The sequence below is a fragment of the Leptosomus discolor genome, chromosome 13 (genome assembly GCF_034619465.1).
Source record: "Leptosomus discolor isolate bLepDis1 chromosome 13, bLepDis1.hap2, whole genome shotgun sequence".
NCBI classification, from domain to species: Eukaryota; Metazoa; Chordata; class Aves; order Leptosomiformes; family Leptosomidae; genus Leptosomus; species Leptosomus discolor.
Window position 1 is genome coordinate 22,022,185 of NC_141403.1, and position 21,519 is coordinate 22,043,703.

Consider the following 21,519-nt stretch of genomic DNA (forward strand, 5'->3'; position numbering starts at 1 on the left):
TATGTCGCTCATGGCAACCGCATCAGTTTTACACGTTTCTGGCACTAAAACATGTTCTGCCTTGGAACTGACCAGCTGGGCTTGAGCAATGGGTCAGACCTCAGAGGTGTAACGGCGCTCCCACCGCCTGCAGCAGTGCTGCACCAGCTCCAGCTGACAGAGAACCTACTCTGGCAGCTGCTGCATTTTCAAGTAAAATTTAGAAAGATGACATTGCCCTTCCTAGAAAAGTCTTCCCACAGTACACAAACATTCACCTACACGCACACCCCCCTCCCTTGCTTGTTTTATGTATGACAAACACTGTACCTCATTCCTTCTGTGGACCTGTTCTGGTGGTTACGGTAGAGCTGCGGCACGCCTAGCATGGCCTCGGTGAACACGGCAAGGAAGCCCAGCATTTCCACAAAGAGCGAGGAGTCAAGCCAGAGGTAAGTGATGTAACCGGTCACACCAGTGAAGGTCAGGACACACTGGATGTAGTCTGTAAACTTGCTCCAATGCCAAAAATAGTTCAAGTCAAAATCTGCAACAGAATAGGAATGGAAGGAGAGTAAAATCTGTTTTCCCAACCAGAGTCAAAGTTATTCAGGGTGGAACTGAGAACTGGGAAGCATGAGGGAGCCACTGTCAGTCTTGGATGTAGGGGAAGGTAGAAAACAAGGGAAAGGATTAAAAAAATAAAAACAAAAACAAAACAAAAAAGGCAACTCCCCCATCAAACTCAAAACCAACAGGAAATATCAAAAATAGGAGTCTTGATTTGGAAAACATTTTTGGTGGGTGTTCAATAAAGAAACAATAAAACAAAGGCTTGCAAACTACCGAAATATTTACAAAGATGGCTTTTAAAGAGAAAGCATTGACCTATATTCAAAGGTATCGAATATGAAGAACTCTGGATATGACTCTAGCAGAGCTGGCACAGGAAATGTTTCACAAACAACTGTGTTTCACAAACAACACTAAGTACAGGCCCTAGATACATCAACACGAGTGCTCTCTCTCTTAGGTCATTATCTCTACCTTCAAATTGCCCCACTCCAAGCTGCCAGGAAGGTCACCTGAAGCCCACAGCTCTGTTCCCCGGTGCGGTGCAGCTGCCCGCGGCGAAGGGCAAGCTGCCACGTGCAGCTGGTACAGCTTTACTGAGGTAGGTGCAGGGCCGTGACAAGAATCCCCCCGGAACAAGGCCTCCCACAGATGTCATCGCTTCCCACTCCAAGGGAAAAACGCGCCTCACTGTTGCCTTTGCCAGTGCCAACGAGTGCAGGGTGTACAGCCATTTCTGCATCCATCCGAACAAAACACTAGACCACAAAACACAATATCCTCTCTTGAGAGGAGGAGAGAACGAACAACCAACCACGGCATTTGCTTAGCACATTACAGCGTACCGCCAGAAGACACGTAGCTATCTCATGGATGAATAATAAAATATGCAACCCCATTACCATTGGCTGTACAGCAAAATCACAACATGATTTTGAACAATAAGAACTCTGAAATAACTGTTCATTAGCAAGTGCTGTTCATGTCTTCCTTTCTTAAAAGCACTTGAAGTTAAAAATACCTACCTCAGACCAACTGGATTCCATTAATTATCAAGACAACAAACCATCATCCTAACAGGGTTATTGCAACCAGCCCAAATATGTGCAACACACCAGCACATCACTAGAAGATTTCTGTGGCTGCCTCCTCCACGCAAGTACAGAATGCCACAAAAAAGTCCTACCGTTCACTCAGGCAAGGAAGGCATTGACCTCTGCTGACTAACACCACCAACAAATTCAATGAAACAGGAATACAGGCACTCAGCTGCCGAAGGACACACATACATGCCAAATAATCGTTTCACTTTCTGCATCTTTTCACACTTCCATACCTTTGTCAGCCTGGCCCTCTGACACTCTTTATTAGCTAGTCTCCCCTTCTTAGCACTCGCCAAGCCCACGCCTCAGGACAACTATCGACTGCATCCAGCTGAATCACTTCACTTGGCCACCCAAAGAGGAAGGCAAAACTGGCCAGGAGTTGTACGCAACCGGTAGCATTGTCAGCCATCACCCAGAACTGAATTTAATAATCTGTGGCAAAGCCACTGTCAATGTAACGCTGACCTTCAGTATGTTATGGCAGTGGCTCCTCAGCCTCAGAATTCGGGGGCACAAGACTAAATAAAAGGTACACCCAGTGCTGGCACAGCCCACACAGCATGTGAGCATCATACATTTCTAAAGCTTTGCAAACGCTTTCCTTTTTGGAGATGAAGAACAAAGAATGAAGCAGAAAAAGGAAGGCACATGACAACCACAACCAAAAACAGAGGAAAAACATTATCCATTTTAATGTATCTCCACTGCATTTTCTGGAGAGGACCAGAGTCAACAAGAACCTCTGACAAGATAGAAGGAGTAAGAGACACCCAGAACTCCCACTCCTTTCACTTTGCCTGACCTACGTCTGCACAACATAAAATAGCAAGAGGCGTAACAGAGTAAATTCACACTAATTATGCCAGCTTCATGAGCAACACCAAGCAAACGGCCTGACCCAACACAACAAGCGTGACACTACACAACTGTTACACGTGCAAGAGATGCTCTCTGGGACAGAGGCACTTGGGCTTACAGTGGGGACAGAATAATGAAGAGCAGAAGAAAAGGGGATGAAGAGAAAGACAAAATTGGTGAGGTTTCAGGACATTTTAAAAAGCAACCTCCATTCTGGAAAAGGAGAGCTACTGATGGCTTTTGAGTAAGACGTAACTGCTACTTTTACCAGATTCTTTCTTTAAACCTTCTGGGATGTTCTCACGCAGCCTCTAGTTTCTTCACAGACGCCTAAAGCACTGGCTTTCAATCCTCAAAAAGGCAAGTGTTTCATTTTAATCCTGAGCTCTCGCATTCAGACACGCTGAGTGGAAAACCTGCATTTACTTTCCAGCAAGGGTCATTCAACACAGTGTTCAACAGATAAGATACTGTCTCAGACCAATACCTGAAAACTAGCAACTGGTGGCAGCCGTAGGCAAGGACACATGAAGCACCCTCTTCCAGACAGTTCCATCTCTAGAAGAGACCACCTTGGCTCTCCAGATAGCTATATAGTCATTGCACCTCGAATCCTGGCCTCGACAGCCTTCGTTTGGTTCTGGGTGCCGCTCTGCCTTGGGCATGCAGGACCCTTGGCCCCTCACTCACTAAATCCCCCCACCAGCCGTCAGGGCCGCCTTGCATGCACTGTGTTTCTCCTCCTGCATTCTCCACAAGCTCAAGGGTCCTTTTAAAAATACCCATCCCTCTACACCAAATCCTTATTTCCCCAAGTTTACTTTCATAATAGAAATGAAAGAAAATCTACATGGGGGTGCAAAAGCTTCGGAAGTTCATGGAACAAAAAAGTCCCCGTTCACACAGCTACCGTGAGGCCAGCTACAAAATCCGTGGACCCATGCAAACACTCACACACACAGTTACCTCCTGCTATGCCGGCTGCTCACGTGCCTATTCAGTACTGCTGCTCTGAAGCCCATTTCCATTCACCTAAGTACTAACATCCCTGAACCTAGTATTAGGCAGCCAAGAAATCTGGTAATGATGATAATTTACTCATCCTCTTTTGTCTGAAAATCTTAAGTATTATTTCTGTTATAATAACATACATAGATGAGAAAGCCATCGTGTGCAACAGGACTATCAGCTGAAGCAGGAGAGTTAATTACTAGCATAGGAAAGCGATCGAGATGCTCTTTTCCTCAAAACTATCATGATGCTATATAGTCTCCACTTCACTATACTAGGTTATGAGTAAGTTCTCGTTTCTGCTGTAAATTTTGCTTGGTAATGTTTTCCTGAAAGAAAGAAAGACAAAATGATGCAAGAACAATCATAACCTTAGTAACAGCCTTACAGAAACATTATCTTAAGAACAACCCAATACATAACCACTAATTGCTGTACTAACAGACGTATTTTCCAAATGCAGAAGCCTATTTTAGGACTCTACACATCACCAAACTCTGCATTACCAACTACTTCCAGGGAGAAGTAAAAGAATGACTGAACTTAAAAAAAAAAAAAAAAAAAATAGAGAACAGCATACCTGACCTTTCATATGGATCGTACTTTCTCTGGCCCTCAATTGAACTCCTAAATTGTTTTGCCACATAATTTATTCTTTTTAACCAAGGCTGAAGCTTATCTTCTCTGACAAACAGTTTCAAAAAATCCAGAAGGGAAAAAAAAAAAAAAAAAAAAAATAAATCACATACCCATCACTTCAAGGTTTGGAAATAAACTGTGACTCATTTTCCAAGTGACTCCCTTCTCAAGGGGGTCCAAACACATTAGTTCTGTAACAGGAGCTATATACTTTCAAATAAAAAAAAAAAAGTTGGTTGTGCACAGTACTGTGACAGGAGAGTTTTAAATGCTTAAAAACAAAAGTAAACTGTCCCTTCAAAAAAAAAAAAAAGTTCTAAAACCAGAACAAAATCCGCCTGTGTGTGCAGCCCAGTCCCGTCCCCCTCCATACAGAGCAATCTGCACCAGCGGGGAGCCTCAAAAATCCACAACTGCCCCAAGAAGATAGCCAAAGGGCACCAATCAGTGTCCTGGGCCACGTCATCTGAGGTGCAGAACTGAACAAAGTTATAAATACTATTGCAAACGTTATTCACATTTGAAGAAAACTGCGAATAATAAAGATGATACTGGGATTTTTGCACCCCCCTCCCCTCTTTAAAAGGGCAAACCAAGAAATCCCAAAGCACCACAATTTACTTCTATCAAACGTCTTAAAATCTGTCCAAGTTATATCTGGATGCATATCTTTCTGTTCCCTGAAATGGGAAGACACTGCTTGCACAGCTCACTCCATTCACTAGCTCCCCACCCTGCCCAGGGAGAAATCCATGACACGAGGTTGTAACCATTCTCAGTCGATGCAGTTCCACTGGTAACTCCCCGCCACTAACGTCCTGGATTGGGCTGAATTGGCATTACTGCAGCGAAAGGTACTATATCTTATTACCCATGCCTGAGCTCTTTAATCCACTCAGTGAGTTGCATGATAAACATGTTAATCCATTGATAGATGAGAGATTTATGTTGGAAAATCCTATTGATGCTGGGAGAAGGAGCAGCTCAGTAGGTTCTTTGTGCGCTGACTGGAGAAAAGTCTACACAGCTTGAGGGTGCAGAAAGATGAGATTAAAAGACCTCCTCTGGGAGGCACATTGCATGTCAGATATGAAAAATGTAAAGCAGGCAGAGACAGCATTGCAAATAACTATGGCTAGCACTAGTCAGGCCAAAATGCAAGTACGAAATCCAAGATTCTGGTGTGGGATAAATGCCAAGTGACACGAAGAAGAGTCCACGCTATCAGCTTTCACTCGAGGATGACACAGAGGTCCAAACAGCTACATTATTTTTAGTCAAGAAGCATTTTATACCAAGTCAGCTACCACGCTAGTTCCTTTTGGGAAAGTGAAGCAAAGACTTCGACATCCTAAAAATTATTTACTGTAGCTCTCAGTTTCTCTTGCTAGTTGCATCTCATTTTGTGCCTCGACCTTTCTAATTCTGTACTTACATCCTTGCGCTCCATTCACTTCTACTTGTCTTTAGTCATTTGACCCAGCTCCCACTTTCTGTTCGCTTCCTTCTCTCACTTGAGGTCAGTGAAGGGCTTGCCATTTGCATTCCCTGTCTTCGCAACGTGGGAGAGCTTGCCTTTGAGGCCCTTGTAGAGCTTCACCAAGGAAATGAACTCTTTCCTTCTTGTGAAGGCTACTGGTTTTATTTTACAGTCCTCCCTCCCACTCCTTACAAACACCACCAGTTCATAGCCATTCACCCAAACTGCCTCCCATAATCAAACCTTTGACCTCCTGTATGAAAAACACTTCTCACTACCTCATTCTAAGAGCATGCTGGACAGCCTCTACTCCTGACTGCCTTTCTAAACAGATGCCTGGGTAGTTAATCCTCCTCCCCGCAGGTTACAGCTAAGTCTTGTGCTTTGGGAGACTGCAGTGCTGTTCAAACAACCTCCAATTTCCATCATCTAACTCTGCACCACAGCGCCTGCCCACCTGACCTGACTGTTCCTGTCACAGCCTACTTCTGCACACGATCAAAGGCGTCCAGCCTGAGCAGTCAGACATCCAACGCCTCCCTTAACAACACTGGCATCCAAAACCTGAGGGCTTAGATGCTGTGAAAGGGCCTGATAATGGTAATTCAGCCAACCTGGAACAGTTACAAAACGCAGTCATGGCTGGGAATTATTTCAGCTTATTATCCATGGTCTGTTTACTGTAAAATGTACACACAGTTCAAAGATGCAGGAGCTGACACCTCCAACTCTCTGCCCTGCCTGTGGGTCTTAACCTCTGGGCTACGGGGTGGCAGGCTCCCCCTCGCTGCTTCTTTTTGCTTGTCTCGAGAAGCTCGTGGTCTCTGCTGTAGAAGGGGTTCGGCGCTGAGCAGCAGGCAAATACGATGCCCCTCCTCATGCCAGCCTGGCAACAAGGGCGACTCTTTGGACAGCTGGAAGACAAAGACTGGTGTCCCCAGGCTGACAAGAGAAACTACCTCAGACCTCTCACACCTTGAGCGAATGCTCTAAAGTACACACTGGCACGGCACTCAGCAGTGGCCTTTTAAAGTAAATACATTTTGCCACATCCACTGAAGAGGATTTGGGAGACACCTGCCACCGGAGGGGGGGGCCGGGCAGTGGATCCTGAAAAGGAGACTTTTACACTTGCAGTCCTCCAGCTGCGGCAAATCCTCAGGCATTTGCCTCAGGCATGACCTGTCTCCCCGGCAATCCCGATTTCAGATGCCTCCTCTCAAAGCAGCAGCAGGGTCACAGAAGCACAGGCTGGCCAGCACGCCCACCTTGCTCATGCCCAGCAGCTCCCAGCCGGCAGGCGGGCTTCTCCGGTCCTCTGCTCTGAAATTCCCGCGGGGCACCCAGGCAGTAACTGGGGTGACAAGAGGAGGAAGGCTCTGCGTGACTGTTGCTGGGCGAGCCGTAACCTCTCTCTCGCTCTCATCCATACACCCCCAGCTACGCACCTTCTTTCCATCCAGAAAGCAGGAAGGAAGCAGCATTAGAGACAGACAGAACTGATACATTTAGATTTTCTTTCTTCCTTTTTTAAGTGACAGAAACCTGCAAAATGCCGTCTGAAGCCAGCGTTTCTTTTACACTCACTGAGATTGAAAAGGGACTTGTTATGTTTCACTCGTGGTACAAAACAGAATAAATGAGAGCTCAGCACCAAAACCTTCTGATTCTGATCCAAACAGCTCTCCTTTTGAAAAAAATTTAAGCAATCGACCACCTTGCATAGTCTCTATAAAGATGCTAACATCACCATCCTCCATCTCCATTCCTTCAGGCCTGTGACCCTGGAATTTCTGCACCCCTGTGCACTTTCAAGTGTCTGCACAGCCCTGTCACCACAGTACCTGAGCACCTCTCCAGGTGCCTTTACCTGACAACATTCCCCTCTACAGGCTGTTGTCATCTGGCCTTCACAAGGGGCAGTTCCCAAAGGCTGTCACTTCTTCCTCTCAAGCACATCTAAGATGGGAGCAAAATATTGCAGAGGGCCTTGAACCTTCTGAAAATATCACCCCAGCCTATACTAAACAAACTACTGTCATTTAATGACATCCATTTTTGACATCCCTTGGCCCATACAGTGCCTTTCCTTGGCCACATCTACACTCATGTCAGAGTTTCAATAGTGCCAATCCTCTTAGTATTTGACTCTCCTTAACACCCCGGCACAAAGTCCTTTAGTTAACAAAAAGTAGCCAGTAAATTTTCATGTGAAAGGGGAAAAATGTCAAATCTTAATTGCAGAGAAAAAGGCTGAAAGCCTAACCCAAATAAACCTCAAAGATTCATACAAAGAACCTTTGTTTTAAAAAGCTCACTGGAGCTTTTTGGTACTTGATGGAGGACTGCTGAAGACCTGAGATTAGCAAGAAGCTCAACTATGACAAAACCTCCTCTACATCACCGTTATTCCTGTCTCCCTCAGTCATCTCCTCTACTTTGAAGGCAAGCACTTGCCCTGGTTTTCTTTGCCTCATTTTATGTCGTGTCACCAGCTTCTAAAATCTCTTATGCTGGGTGTCCATTTTGCCACATCAGGTTCATGTTTTTTACCCACCATCAAGCTGCTTATCCACTCTTCTTCCTCCTTCTCAAAAACTTATATGTAAGTGGGCTGAAATTTTTCCAGCACTGTCCGCCACCTCAGGGCTTCTCACTCATCTCCCATACTGTCCCCCAGCACAACACACCTCCAAGCATCAGCAACAGCTCTGCCCTCTCCCTTCAGGTCCTATGAGGTCCACTCTAGCCCCTCACCAAAGGGAATTAGGAATTGCAAGGTTAAGAAACACGTTAGTTACAACTACTTCAAAAAAATCACACAGAAATGCACTGCTATATAGAAAAAAGTCAGACAATCCACACTCTATTTCGTAACACCCTGCCTTTCCCATTAATTTGCTACTTTCCTGATTTTACAGCCTTTGGTTTAAGGGAATCCTTTGAATACCACCTAGCACAGCGGTCTTGACCAGAGATCATTAGCAATAACAGCTTTATTGACCATTTTGTGAACCCTGAAGAACAGCAATTAAAAAGTTACACTTAGTCTGAAAGTTTTACCCCTGCTGCTAACAACACACAGCACAAGTAAAAGTGAAAACCTAAACCGAAGTGCTCATACCCTGGGCACCTCCTGTGCAGCTGACAGCCTTTGCTGTGCTATCTGCGGTGCAATTTGCTTTGTACACAGCTTCGGTTTACAGGAGTCTCACAGTAAAGAGAAAAAAAAAAATAAAAAAATAAACCCCCCCCCACATTTTGGAGAAAAATGCAGATGTATAAACCCACAAATTAGGCTGACCTTTAATTCAGCCTTGACATTTTCCATTGTCTTACAAAAGGACACAGAACTGTTTACATCACTTGCGCTGCACTGTTACCAGCCCTGTCAAAATCTTAATTTGTGTGTGTTTACATACACACCTCAATATGCCTGCATACACATACATACCTCTTCCTCACAGCACAACTGATAATGTTATAAGCGTTAAAAAGAAAGCAAAAATTATAAAAGCAAGGACGGGAGAACAAAGTTTTTTTGTTCTAATACAGAGGAAGTTTTAGCAAGTACGGTATCTGTGAACAAGGCTCCAACTGCTGGGCTCAGAGCCTGCTGGTGAATGCCAGCTGAGCTGGGAAATCCACATGGAACAGTACAGCTCAACCCAGCCACCCCTGCTCATTCCTGCAGAACAAGTGTAACCCATGCTGGGTGAGCCAGAAGCAAACTCCTTCCCTGCTCCCCCCAAAAAAGCCTGCAGAAGCGTACTCTGGACTAGTCTCTTCCTAAGCAAAGACATATCTTGGGAGTTCTCCAGATGGCAGACACTGTTGAGGCAATCTTGCAGGCAACACTTGCAACCCCCTACCAACTTACCTGGTGCAACATATGCCAAACTCTGTTTTCTTCCCAAGCCCGGCTAAGAGAAAACACCAGGTCTGTACTGCTAGAGCGGGCCAGTAAGATCAGAAGAAGAAAAAAGACAGACAACCACTACCACAGGTACATATCGATCCTGCTCCTGCGGCAAGGCACTTAGCTTAAGCCTAGCTATATCTAAATCAACGTAGTTACGGGACTGTACTTCCCCTGTGAAGGCTGCCCTCCTCAGTAACATCACTTCTGAAATTACCTACTGTTGTTCCTGCTACTTTTGCCTATTCTGTACAGAAGTCTCTCTTCTTTCTGTTCCAAGGTATCGACCATTCTTCTTAGTCACTGTCTCTATGAGCTTGTCTCAACAGCTGGCAAGAGCCGATGGAGGAGAACAGCCTAATAACTAGGGAGATGACAGGCCTAGGAAAGCCACTGGAATGAGGCAGCTGTGGCCCAAAGGAATCACTGCGATGGAAAATAAGCTCTGTGTGTGTAAAAGGTGGAGTGAAAGCAACATGAACACCTTCCGAAACCCCGTGAGACAGAGAGCATGGACTTCAGGAGGAAGTCCTCCTCTCAAGGCGCAGCACGGGAGGGAAATGGGAAGCCCAGGAAGCACCAGAGCAGGGGTTTGATTACTCAGGGAAGCCAGTGCTTTCACTGCAAATGCTCCTGATTCTGCTGACCTCCTATGCTGGGAGCATCCAAAATCCCAAAGCAAGTCAAACTAAAGAAATAAATCCCCCAAGCCTCCACCTGCAAGCACAGCTCTGCAGTAAGGCCTTTGCTCCCAACTGCGCTAATGATGGAGGCGGCAGATTAGAGCCAAGCTCACTCTTCTTTTGGCTAGACACGCCTTCCTACGCCAACTATAGAAAGAGACTTCGTTTTCTGATAGCGAGTTAAGCAGGGATGACGAGAATGTCACAGCAAGAAGAACGTGGAGTACCAAGTTACTATTTTTACAATCGTTTTAACGACATTTTACACTATCCTCAGCATGGTTTATCGAAGCTATCACCCACGGCCCTACCAGGCAGCACACAAAGGCCTCCAGACAAAAGACTAAAATGGAGTAAGTTAAGCACTGCAGAGCAGGCAGCCTTAGCTCCAAATTCTTGCAGTTGGAGTTAGAAATGCTCTATGAAAACAGTTTGATTTATTTTGAATAGTACTGAAACTTATTCTTTGAAGTTCAAGTCTCAGAAGATATCAAGACTACTATAATATTAGAAAAAAATACGCACTTATCATACTCCTCATTCAAAGACTGCAATTAAAGAGATGAATAAAAGTTCTTCTAAATATTACAAAACCAAGCTGTGCATTAGCCCAGATGCAGGCTGCCTCAGATACCACCACACCAGGGATTACAATGCCAGGTTGCATGTATAACACAGCAAGTTACTCCCAGAAACTCTGGAAGTAACTGTCAGGTAATATTTCACCCCCCTTTTGAACTGTGGATCTCCGGGGAAAATGCTGGATAGCCAGGAACCTGCCTAAAGATACACGATCCCTCTCTTTTTCAGCCTTCTCTGAGCCTGACGTACCCGAGACCCTATCTCCTCTATAGAGAGGACACCACAAAAAGAAAGAGTTTATGTGGGGTTTTTCAGATACTGAAGTCAGGCACGCATACATGCACGTTTAAGTCTGTATACAACACAAAATTAAACACTCTTCCTAAAAATATAAACTCCTCTCCTCATTTAGGATTTTTTGGGGGGGAAAGTTTAATCCTTGTTTTCTAGGTAACCCACCACCAGCCAAGACAAACTTTAGGCCCCAAACTGGCCACACTAATTCAGCATCCAAACAGAATAATGCCTTGTGCAGCCACCTCCTTTGCTAAAATAATGCCATGTGGCCTGCTAAACATCTCTTGGCAAGCGCCTCATTAACCTCAGAATGACCCATTTTAGTATCGACAGTATAACGCTTCAAAATCATTACAAGCATGGAGGAAATTGTAGGAAGCTTCCTGGTCCATTTTTCACTTGCCTCTCTCCTCTGCCCAGTCCCTGCTACACATGCGAAAATGTTAGTCATGTTTTCTTTAATTATCTCAAAACGAGTGCACAATATACTCCATTTCATAGGGCTTCATATCTATGCCAGTTAAGAATAACAGGGTAGGCTAGTGAACAAGAATCCCATTTTGAAAAAAAGGAAATTGATATTTCTGGATTTTTGTTCCATGCTGGAAGACATGGGGGAGGATGAAGAGAGAGGCAAACATTCAGATGGGATTTGGGAAACAAGTTTGAATTTTTAATGTCTCTGATTTAAATTAAGGACCTTCCACCTAGGTTCTTCCATGTCCTAACAGAGCACCCACTCGTGAGGCTGTTGCCCAGTCAGGTCACAAAGCATCTCCTCTCAGCATAAATTCTGCCCTTTCCACATGAACAACTTTGACAAACAAACTCATTTGAATAATTTATGTATATGTTTGTGAAGATGTGACCATTCACCAGTGACAATCCTTATCCCCAACAATCAATTCACGAATTTCTGGACAGTAGTAGCAGAGAAATCTCAACTTACAATTTCTCATTTGCTACCATAAACATCATTTAAGCATACTGACATTTGTAACGTCGACTATGGAAGTTCATCCACTTATTTTTTAAAAATGTAGGTAGATGAAGCTGGGAATAATTTCAATCTCCATATGACTTTCCAGGGAAAGGGAAAAAAAAGGACTTCTGATAGCAGAAGGTTTTCCAGAACCTACATGCCTGCAGTGTGCTGTCACAACCTTTAAACCAAAACTTACTCTATTTAAAAAAAGTCTGCACAGATCTAAATTACTGTATACTGTGACCAAACAGGAGGAATTTCCACACAAATTACTTCATTGCATTAGCAGGAAGAATTTATAGGGAGGGAGATCCGTTCAGAATTTCACTTGAGTGCTTGCAGACTGCCTTACTGATTACAGCACTTGTAACTGGAGGAGCCAAGCAAGACAGAGCTCTCCTGAAACAGAATTTCCCCTTCAACTTCCCAGCTGTTTAGTCTGACCACAGATAAATCCCTGCTTTGGCACGAGCAGTGGTTGTTACGCAAGATGCACTCCTGAGTACCGCAGCTTCTGAACACCTTGCGTCTGCGGTTTAACGCTCCGTAGTCAGCGTACCTTCAAGATCTGGAAAGAAAGGTAACAGCAGCAGGTTTAAGTAGCTCTGTCATGAAGAGTCTGGTGGTGACACAGGTGTGTATTCACAAATTGCTCACATTTCCCAGCAGAGGTTTAAGCCCCTCTCAAGCTGGAGCAGGACAACTGTTCAGCTCCCTGAAGCGTTTCTCACTGAAACCACAAAACGTGGGCTTTTCAGGTTTGGGTTTTTTTCCTTACGATTTTACACACAAGAAAGAACAAGCCTGTATTAAGCCAGATCTGTTCACTTATTTGGTTTAAAACACAATCCCACGAACCATTCTGTCAGCACAACTGAGGGGGCAAGAATGAGTGGGGGGGAAAAAGAGGATCAGGAGTATCTTAGGCTGGTGCTGCTGCCAAACACCCTGGCACCCAGCCACTGCTGGAGGCAAAAGACTTTGGCTGTTGTGTCCCTTCATAATTAGTTTTAAAAGGCACAACAAAAAAACTCCACACCAAAACAGGCAGAAGAGAGTGCACTGACAGTGACCACCAGTGAGATGACTTTGCCACCACAGGGTACAGTCCGTTTATTCCTCGCCAAGTGACACAGGGATTTGCCCTCCATTGCTGTGTCCCTTACACATCCCGTACTCAGGAGCGCAGGGGACGTGGAGAACGATGGCAGGTGAACCATGAACAATGAGCTGCCCAACAACAGTCCCCTCCACAACTTCCTCACTGAATTTCTGTGTTCTTCTGTGAAGAAACAGCACTTTTCTTCAAAGATTGAGCAGTTCTTTGACATCTACTGTACACAGAAATTTAATGAGGAACTTGTGGATAAGGTTATTTTAAGCCGTTTCGATATTAAGTTTGCTCTATTCCCTGAGTGCTGTTACATGTTCTTCTACTACAACCTACTCCCAACAGAGGGTGAAGAAAGGCACGATGGAGTAAACAGCATCTCTGGAGACACAGTAAAAAATTCAAGGCAGAAGACATTTTCTGAACTAACTGCGCCTGATTTTTACATGCCAAGGGGGGCAAAGACAATAAAGGGCATCAGTGTAAAACCTTAATGTAAGCAAGGAGTCATTCCAAGTTTTTGGTGGTTTGAATAAATGGATAAAAAATGGGGGTTAGAGGAAGCAGAGAATTTCAAGACCAGCAACCACTTCTTTCCAAAGGCTATACAAACTGGAGATAAAGAGAGGGAGAACATTTACCTAGCAACAACTGCACAGTCACTTTAAGTAAGAGAGGTTGGCAAAATTTTTATTATCATGAATATAAAGGTAGACTTAAAATTTTAAAGATTAACTATGCACGTATGCACGCCCCAAAAATGCAGCAAGCTTGAAAAGGCCACTGAGGTGTGTATAAAAACCAAAGCAGTTTATGTATTTTAGAAAAATCAGTATTGGTCCTGATTTTGATGGGAAAAAAATTCTGAAACTCATACACCTTCAGTGAAAAAACAGCGATGTTCTGAATATTTAAAATGTTGCATCTCCCCAGTTCTCATCAGGCTTTTGAGTTGCAATGAGCAATAGTAAGAAAGACAGCTTTAAGCAGCTATTAAAAATAAAAAATGTTTCCCTGAAATACTCAGGCTCTGTCTTCCTTCCACTAGTTTCTATGTCTCCATGGAATCATCCAGGATGAACAAGACCCGTTTTTTTAAATGCACAATGCAAGTAAAAATAAATCTGCCAGAACTGAATTCTGGGGTTTGGATTTTTTCCCCTACCCATGGGAGGGAACATAGGATCCTGCTGCAGCCGATGTAATGCATACTGATCGCAGAGCAGAGCAAAGAGAAAGTAGGGCACATAATAAATGCATAGGAAAGGCGATGCTCATCACTTCAGGAACAGTGGTGGTATCCCCCCCCAAGGATGGAAACAGGCTGATTACTAACAATCCGAGTGTTGGGAGGGAGACTGCATACACCCTGACCCTCACCATAAATTCATGAGTCACCTAAAAATCACCCCTTTTCTGCTGTCGATTCGAGAGGACACAGGAAGCACCTTCTCACGAACAGCTAAGCTACGCCATTCTTCCCCAGCCTTGCTCAACGTTATGTCATGACCTCACGTAGACAGAGGCTGCACAGAATTCTTTCAGTAACAAGAGAAAATAAAATTTTGAAGTTAAAAATATTTACTCGAAAAATAAATTAAAATATTAAATTTTGTGATTATGCACATTTCTAATAAGGCCTACATTTGCCAATCTATTATCATTTAAATCACTGAGCATCTACTGCATAGCTTTAACTAGTCAAATATGAAATCTAAAGAATTACTGGCTGATGCACTGGAACCAGAGCTTAGAAAGCTTTATCTGCTTCTGCAAGAATAACTTTTCACTTTTTCACTTTGGTTTAATAAAAACATCTCATTTATTCAAACAATAAGAAACTGATTGGGACCCGAGTAACACCTGCTTTGTTCTGTGTCTTTGAATAGTGGCTGAGAGTATAAAAGGATGGGATGAGCAAAAAAAAAAAAAAGTAAATGAATTATACTAAAAATCTATCTAAAAATAATACCTGCTGTTTTTTTAAAAAAGATGTTTCCACAAAATGTACCTTCAGTACAAACACCACAGTTTACTTACACTTTTAAAATTTAAATAAGGCATTCCACATTTCTATTTGAAATCAATTTTCATAGAATAGAATCATTAATTTGGAAAAGACCTCTAAGATCAAGTCCAACCATCAACCCAACACCACCATGTCCAGAAGTGCCACATCAACACGTTTTTTGAACACCTCCAGGGATGGTGACTCCACCACTTCCCTGGGCAGCCTGTTCCAGTGCTTGACCACTCTTTCAGCAAAGAAATTTTCCTAATGTCCAATCTAAACCTCCCCTGGCACAACTTGAGGTCATTTCCCCTCGTCCTATCACTAAAAGCTGTTTTCAACCAAAACAGCTTGATACAGGTTGTGAGTAAAAGTAATCTAATACATGACCATTTAATGTATTTTTAACATAATCAAGAATGTAATTTGAATGGATCACATATTATACTGTATCATTACTAGAATGTGTGCGTATTACATTTCCTTCATCGGCAACAAAACTTACTTCAGCACAATGACTATATTGCTACACACGTCACCATGTGAACCAAGCTTTCATCAGTAAATGGAAGATATACAATCATTTATTTTATTCCCATATTGATAATTTAAACCATGATTGGCAAAGGCAGCCCCAAAGCAAACCACCCTCACAAAGAAAGAGGAAAAAATCTTTTACAATATAAGACTTCCTCATCACACTTCAAGGAACTAGAGTCTTTGGAAGTCAAAGAGAGATGGCTTGGGCCTTAAAGTAGGAACAATTGTTAGTGGGACAAGAGTTTGAAGTGAATTCAGGACCTGATATGGCTTGCAAAAAAAATCCTTCCACCTTAATGCTGTCTCCCCCTTGACACAAGGTCCTGTGCAACTCTCCAGCAGTCCTGGACACGATCTGGAACATGGCTGTAAGGCGGTGCTGCGGAACACTCTGCACCGTCACACCACTACATGTCTAAATAATTTGTCCCAATATCTAACACAATCACCTCTCCTGAAATAACCTATTTAGGGTGCGTGCAATACTAAAAGGTATCGTGCCCGGGAGAAGGAGGGGAGAAGATGATGTACTGCCTATCTTCAAAAGTTGACTGTCATGTCTCAGTGATAATGAGACGGCACATGGGGACAGGAAAAAGGTAGCTGAGCCACAGAGTTCAGAAGAAACAAATGTCTTATATTGTCAAAAGTACAACAGAGCAGGAGTGTTTAGTTATTAACTTCTATACATAGGCCAAGTCTGTGCTACTCAAGCATCCCCACCAAACTGCCTCCGCACTAAATGCCAAGGTCTATGCCATTTTCCGTAACAATGCCCATCTCCCCACACACAGGAACAGAGCCGATGAAAAACTCATAAACAAATTTCTTCAGCATTTGTAAGTTGTTCTTTGGGCACCTGTTAACTGCCAAACATCAGAAGCGACAACCTGGCATTCACACCAGAGGGGTGTTTGGTTTGGTTTTCACTCTTCAGCATGCCTTGGGCCTGCAGGTTCATAAAAAAAGGACTCAAAAAATAAACACAAATAAAGGCAACTGTGAACTTACTGTCGCAAAAGAAAATTACTCAGTGAAACGTAGTAAGGCAGAGGCAAGTTTTCCGTGATGCAGCACTAAGCTCAACACCCCAAAGGGCAGTACCCATCTCACCAGACTTGAGAGTCCAGCCCAGCACCCTGAGCTGGGGACTCAGGCCCTCTACAAGCAATGGAGAGAGGCTCTCCTGCCTTCAGCTTCCTTGGGCGAGGACGGGGAGTCAAGGGGAGAACTGGACAGGCAGCCTTTTTCTTGTAGAGGAAACGGTGAGATTTCAGATATTTCTCCGTTCCAAGTCAGGAGGAAATCCCACAGTACGCACGCACGTTCAAAGACAGGGAACCTGAGTACCCGAACAGCCTGAGGGCCAGCGTGCTCTCTTCAGGCTCCCACTGGGCCCCCCCTGCAGCCTGGCTTCCCGGGGCACCACCAGAGCTGCTTTGCTCAAGACAATACACCGAGTTATCCATGCAAGTGGGAAAAACTCCACCTCCATCTTTCGCATCCCATGCAAGTGCCACGACCCTGGCTTAGAGCCGGTAGAGCTGGGCTGTTTCAGGACCAGTCTTTACAAGGCTAAAAGCATTCAGGGGCAGAGGCAGGCACAAACTAAATGGGGGCGAGGGCAAATCAGAGCCGATTGCATGCATCCTTTCTGTGACGGCAACAGGGGATCCAGAACACAGAGGAAAGCAGGAGCACCTGAGCCCCCCGCCCCGATTCATCCTTGCGTAGCACTGCCATCTCGGCACGAGACAGACACGGACCTGCTCGAGCGGGTCCAGAGGAGGCCACGAAGATGCTGAGGGGCTGGAGCAGCTCCCTGTGAGGACAGGCTGGGAGAGTTGGGGGTGTTCAGCCTGGAGAAGAGAAGGCTCCGGGGAGACCTTGGAGCGGCCTTCAGTGCTGAAAGGGGGCCTATAAGAAAGATGGAGGCAGTTGTTTTAGCAGGGCCTGCTGCGATAGGACAAGGAGTAATGGTTTTAAACTAAAGGAGGGCAGATTCAGACTAGATATAAAGAAATCCTTTATGATGAGGGTGGTGAAACACTGGCCCAGGCTGCCCAGAGAGGTAGTAGAAGCCCCATCCCTGGAAACATTCGAGGTCAGGTTGGACGGGGCTCTGAGCAACTTGATCGAACTACAACTAGATGGCCTTTAAAGGTTCCTTTCAGGCCAAACTATTCCACAGTTCAATACAGATATGGAGCACCTAGGTTCCACTGCTCAGCTTTCCTGCTTCAGAGCTGGGGCATAACATGGAAACTCCCGCGTCATCTCTCAAAAGTGAACAGCCAAGGGAGACTGGCTAACTGGACTGTAACAAAGCTCACTCTTCTTTCTCACTTGAAACGTCCCTCTGGGGCTTAAAAAGCCTTTTCCAATAAATGTGCATCACTGCTTGCAAAGTGCGGGTGTGGAGCGGAGGGAAGGTGCCAATCTTTCAGTAAAATAAAGCTGTCCCTAACTGTTTTCAGTCAAGGATGGTCAGCTGAGTGCATTACAGCTTAGAAGAATGACATTTGTGTCTAAATAGAAAAGGTTTTATTTCATTTTCCCTTGATACAGCAACGAAAACGGCAACGCATTGATGCTTCAGTGGTATGTACTTCTCAATATCCAGCATAAGGAAATGTCTTGTTAACATATCATTATTTGTAAGAGCTTCAGAAATGCAGACTTATTAAATATATTTCCTATTTCTAGCTTAATAGAAACTAGTAACTTCATATACCCAGTGCACTTTAAAAAAAAAAAAAGGCGTCTAATAAAACATGTAAGACATAAAATGCAGCAAAAAAAAAAAATCAGGCTCAGTGCAACGCTCAGGTTGTGCCTTGAGCATCACCTCCACACGCAGTTCACAGAGCATACTATGTCAGCTCAGACATCCTACTGTGTCACACCAGCCCCTTGTAGCACCAGTTTAACTGGGACCAAGCGAGAGCTGTCACTCAGCTCAGCACTTCAAAGTATTAGACTTCGGGTCACGTCATTGTCCATTCCTCCCACTCCCTATACTGCAGTAGGTATGGCTATCTCAGCAGGCTCATCTCAACAGACTAAGACAAACTGTAAACAGAAGCAAAGGTCCTGAGCAAATGATGCCCGCAGGGCCTCACCATACGAAGAGCAGCTTCCCAGAGTGACAGCGTGCCTGTGTCACACGGAGTCCACATACAGAGCCAGCGGCAGAAACAGTGCTGTGCGCCCATCTCCTGTACAGCACATCGAACTCTTCATATGTTGACTCTGATGATGTGTTCACGTGTTGAACTACTGATTCTATACCACTTACATAAATGCAAAGATAATATTCTTTAAAAATACATGAAATCTACAAAATGTGGAGGTGCCAGGATCTATAACAAGATCCTAAAAATGCACTGCAGCCAGAACTATTTTCCCCTAGCAAGCTGTCTAGACAATCCATTACGTCTGAGCAGACAGTGCTGGGTAACAGCGCTTCTTTAAGCACACACCCTGTCACCTAGGGTTACAGAACACTTAGGAAAAAAAAAATAGAAGCGAGCTATTAATGCAACTTTACTAACAACTAAAATCACCTCAGCTTGAGTTTATTCTGAAGTCTGTGGGGAGTCAAGTTACCCTTTAAATGTTCCATTACTTATACCTTTCGCACTGAAGTGGCAACCTGGCCATCACCTAGAAAATCATCTTTTCTCTTCTCACCTGTTTTGCTTACAGACACCGAAAGACCAGACAAGCAGCGAAGCAGGATATCACCATGAAAGCTAGACAACTAATTCTCACCATGGCTTTAAACTTACTTTTGCCTTCTTGCATTAACGCTGCTTTAATGTGCTTTCGCTGGTAAGGTCTGCCACCTACAGGTCCCGAGCCCTGCTAGCAAAGTTGAGAGTGTGGAGCAGCTCCCACAGAACAGGAAGGAATGGGTTTGGGAGCACCTAAAATTGATGGATTTATGCATATCATGGGACACAGATGGGAAGCATCTGAGGGTGTTGGTGCAGGCTGACATCTTTGCAAGGCTGCTTTATCACCTCTGGAAGGTCACGGTGATGGGGAGAGGTTCTCTATGACTGGTCGGGGGGGAAGACAAGAAAAAAAAAGTATCACACTTGTCTTCAAGGAGGATGATCCAGGGAACTACAGGTCAGTCAGCCTAACCTCATCCCTGGGACAGTTATGGAAGAAGTCCTCGTGGAAGTCATTTCAAAGCACATGAAGGACAAGAAGGTGACTAGGAAAAGCCAGCACGGATTTACCAAGGGCAAACTGCACCTGACCAACCTGATTGCCTTCTATTGTGAGACAGCTGCCTTTAAGGACAAGAGCAGTGGCTATTGTTTGCAGTGCCTTTAGCAAGGCTGTTGGGAGTCTCCTACAGTATCATTATTAGCAAAATATCAACTGGCAAGTGGACAATAAAAAAGGTAGAAAATCAGCTGGATCATCAGGCTCAAAGGATTTTTCCTGCAAAGGAAAAACACTCAATTTATGGCCAGTTACAAGGCAGCTCACAGTGATCAGTACTAGGCCCAACACTCTTAATATCTTTTATTAACAAGTTCACTAACGGTATCAAATTAGGGTGAGCGAGTGCTAAACTGAGGGACAGCACGGCTATTCAAAAGCCTGGAGACAGGGGCTGACAGGAATGCCGTGAAGTTCAGGGTTATCGTGCAGCTGGGAAGGAGTAACCACACACCCCGGTACGGGTGCAGGGGCTGACTCACTAGACAGCAGCTCTGTAGACTGGCGCAGGGTAGCCTGGCAGACAGTTTGAGCACGAGCCTGCGGTGTGTCCTCACGGCAAAGGCAGCTGATCACTTACTAGGCTGTACAGTTGAGCAAGCGTGTGGCCAGCAGATGGAAAGGCGTGTTTATTCCTCTTTGTTCAATACCTGCAAGACTGTACTGTGTTCAGTTTTGTGCTCCCAAGTCCAAGAACGACATTGACCTACTGAAACGAGCCCGGCGGTGGGCCACCAAGATGATTAAAGGGCTAAGGTACACGGTGTACCTGAAGAGGCTAAGAGAACCAAGCTTGTTCTCTTTAAGAAGATAACGCTTCTTGCTACCCACAGCTATCTAAGGGGAGAGTGTAGGAAAGATGGAGGCAGGCTCTTCTTGAAGGCATATGGTGACAGGACAGGAGGTAACAGACACGAGTTACAACATGGGAAATTCCAATTAGATGGAAGAAAAACTTTGTCACCGTGAAGACAGTCAGACACTGGCACAGGTGCCAAAGAGGTTGTGGAATCTCCATCTCTGGAGATACTCACAACCTACCTGGACAAGACCCCAAGCAACCTCCTCTAACTGGACCTGCTTCAAGCAGGAAACTGGACCAAATAACCTCTGAGGTCCCTTCCAAGCCAAATTATTCTGTGACCTTGTTTAAAGAACAAATCTCACCATTTAGATCCAGAGGTGACCAAGTACACAGCTGCATGTGACATGCTCAAGCAGCAGGCAACTGCAAAAGCTTCTCACATCCATCAAACTGAAGCAGCAGCTTTGCTGCATACGTGCTCCTCAATCTGCAGGATGGGCAGAGAAATTGGTTGTCTTTGAACATTTAGATGTTTCACTGCTGATGTTAAAGCACCTAATTATTCTGGCTCCCACCACGAAGGAAAGGATTTTTTCAAAATCTCTGTTTATTCACTATTTCTACAGTTACCATCGCAGCCCTAAGGCAGGATCAGGCTCCTCACCCAGGTTCCAGTTGAGCAGCTCAGCAGGCAAGATTGG

At 44.6% G+C, this 21,519-nt stretch overlaps 1 protein-coding gene across 3 annotated transcripts in view; it reads right to left on the reverse strand.

Moving 5' to 3' along the window:
- The window catches only part of SLC66A2 (solute carrier family 66 member 2), a 65,251-nt gene that overhangs the window by 20,425 nt on the left and 23,307 nt on the right, over nucleotides 1–21,519 (reverse strand). For all 3 annotated transcript variants that reach the window (XM_086472657.1, XM_086472656.1, XM_086472655.1), the window contains one exon: nucleotides 310–526. In XM_086472657.1, the coding sequence (XP_086328783.1) occupies nucleotides 310–526 (217 nt within the window). The remainder of the gene's footprint in view (nucleotides 1–309; nucleotides 527–21,519) is intronic.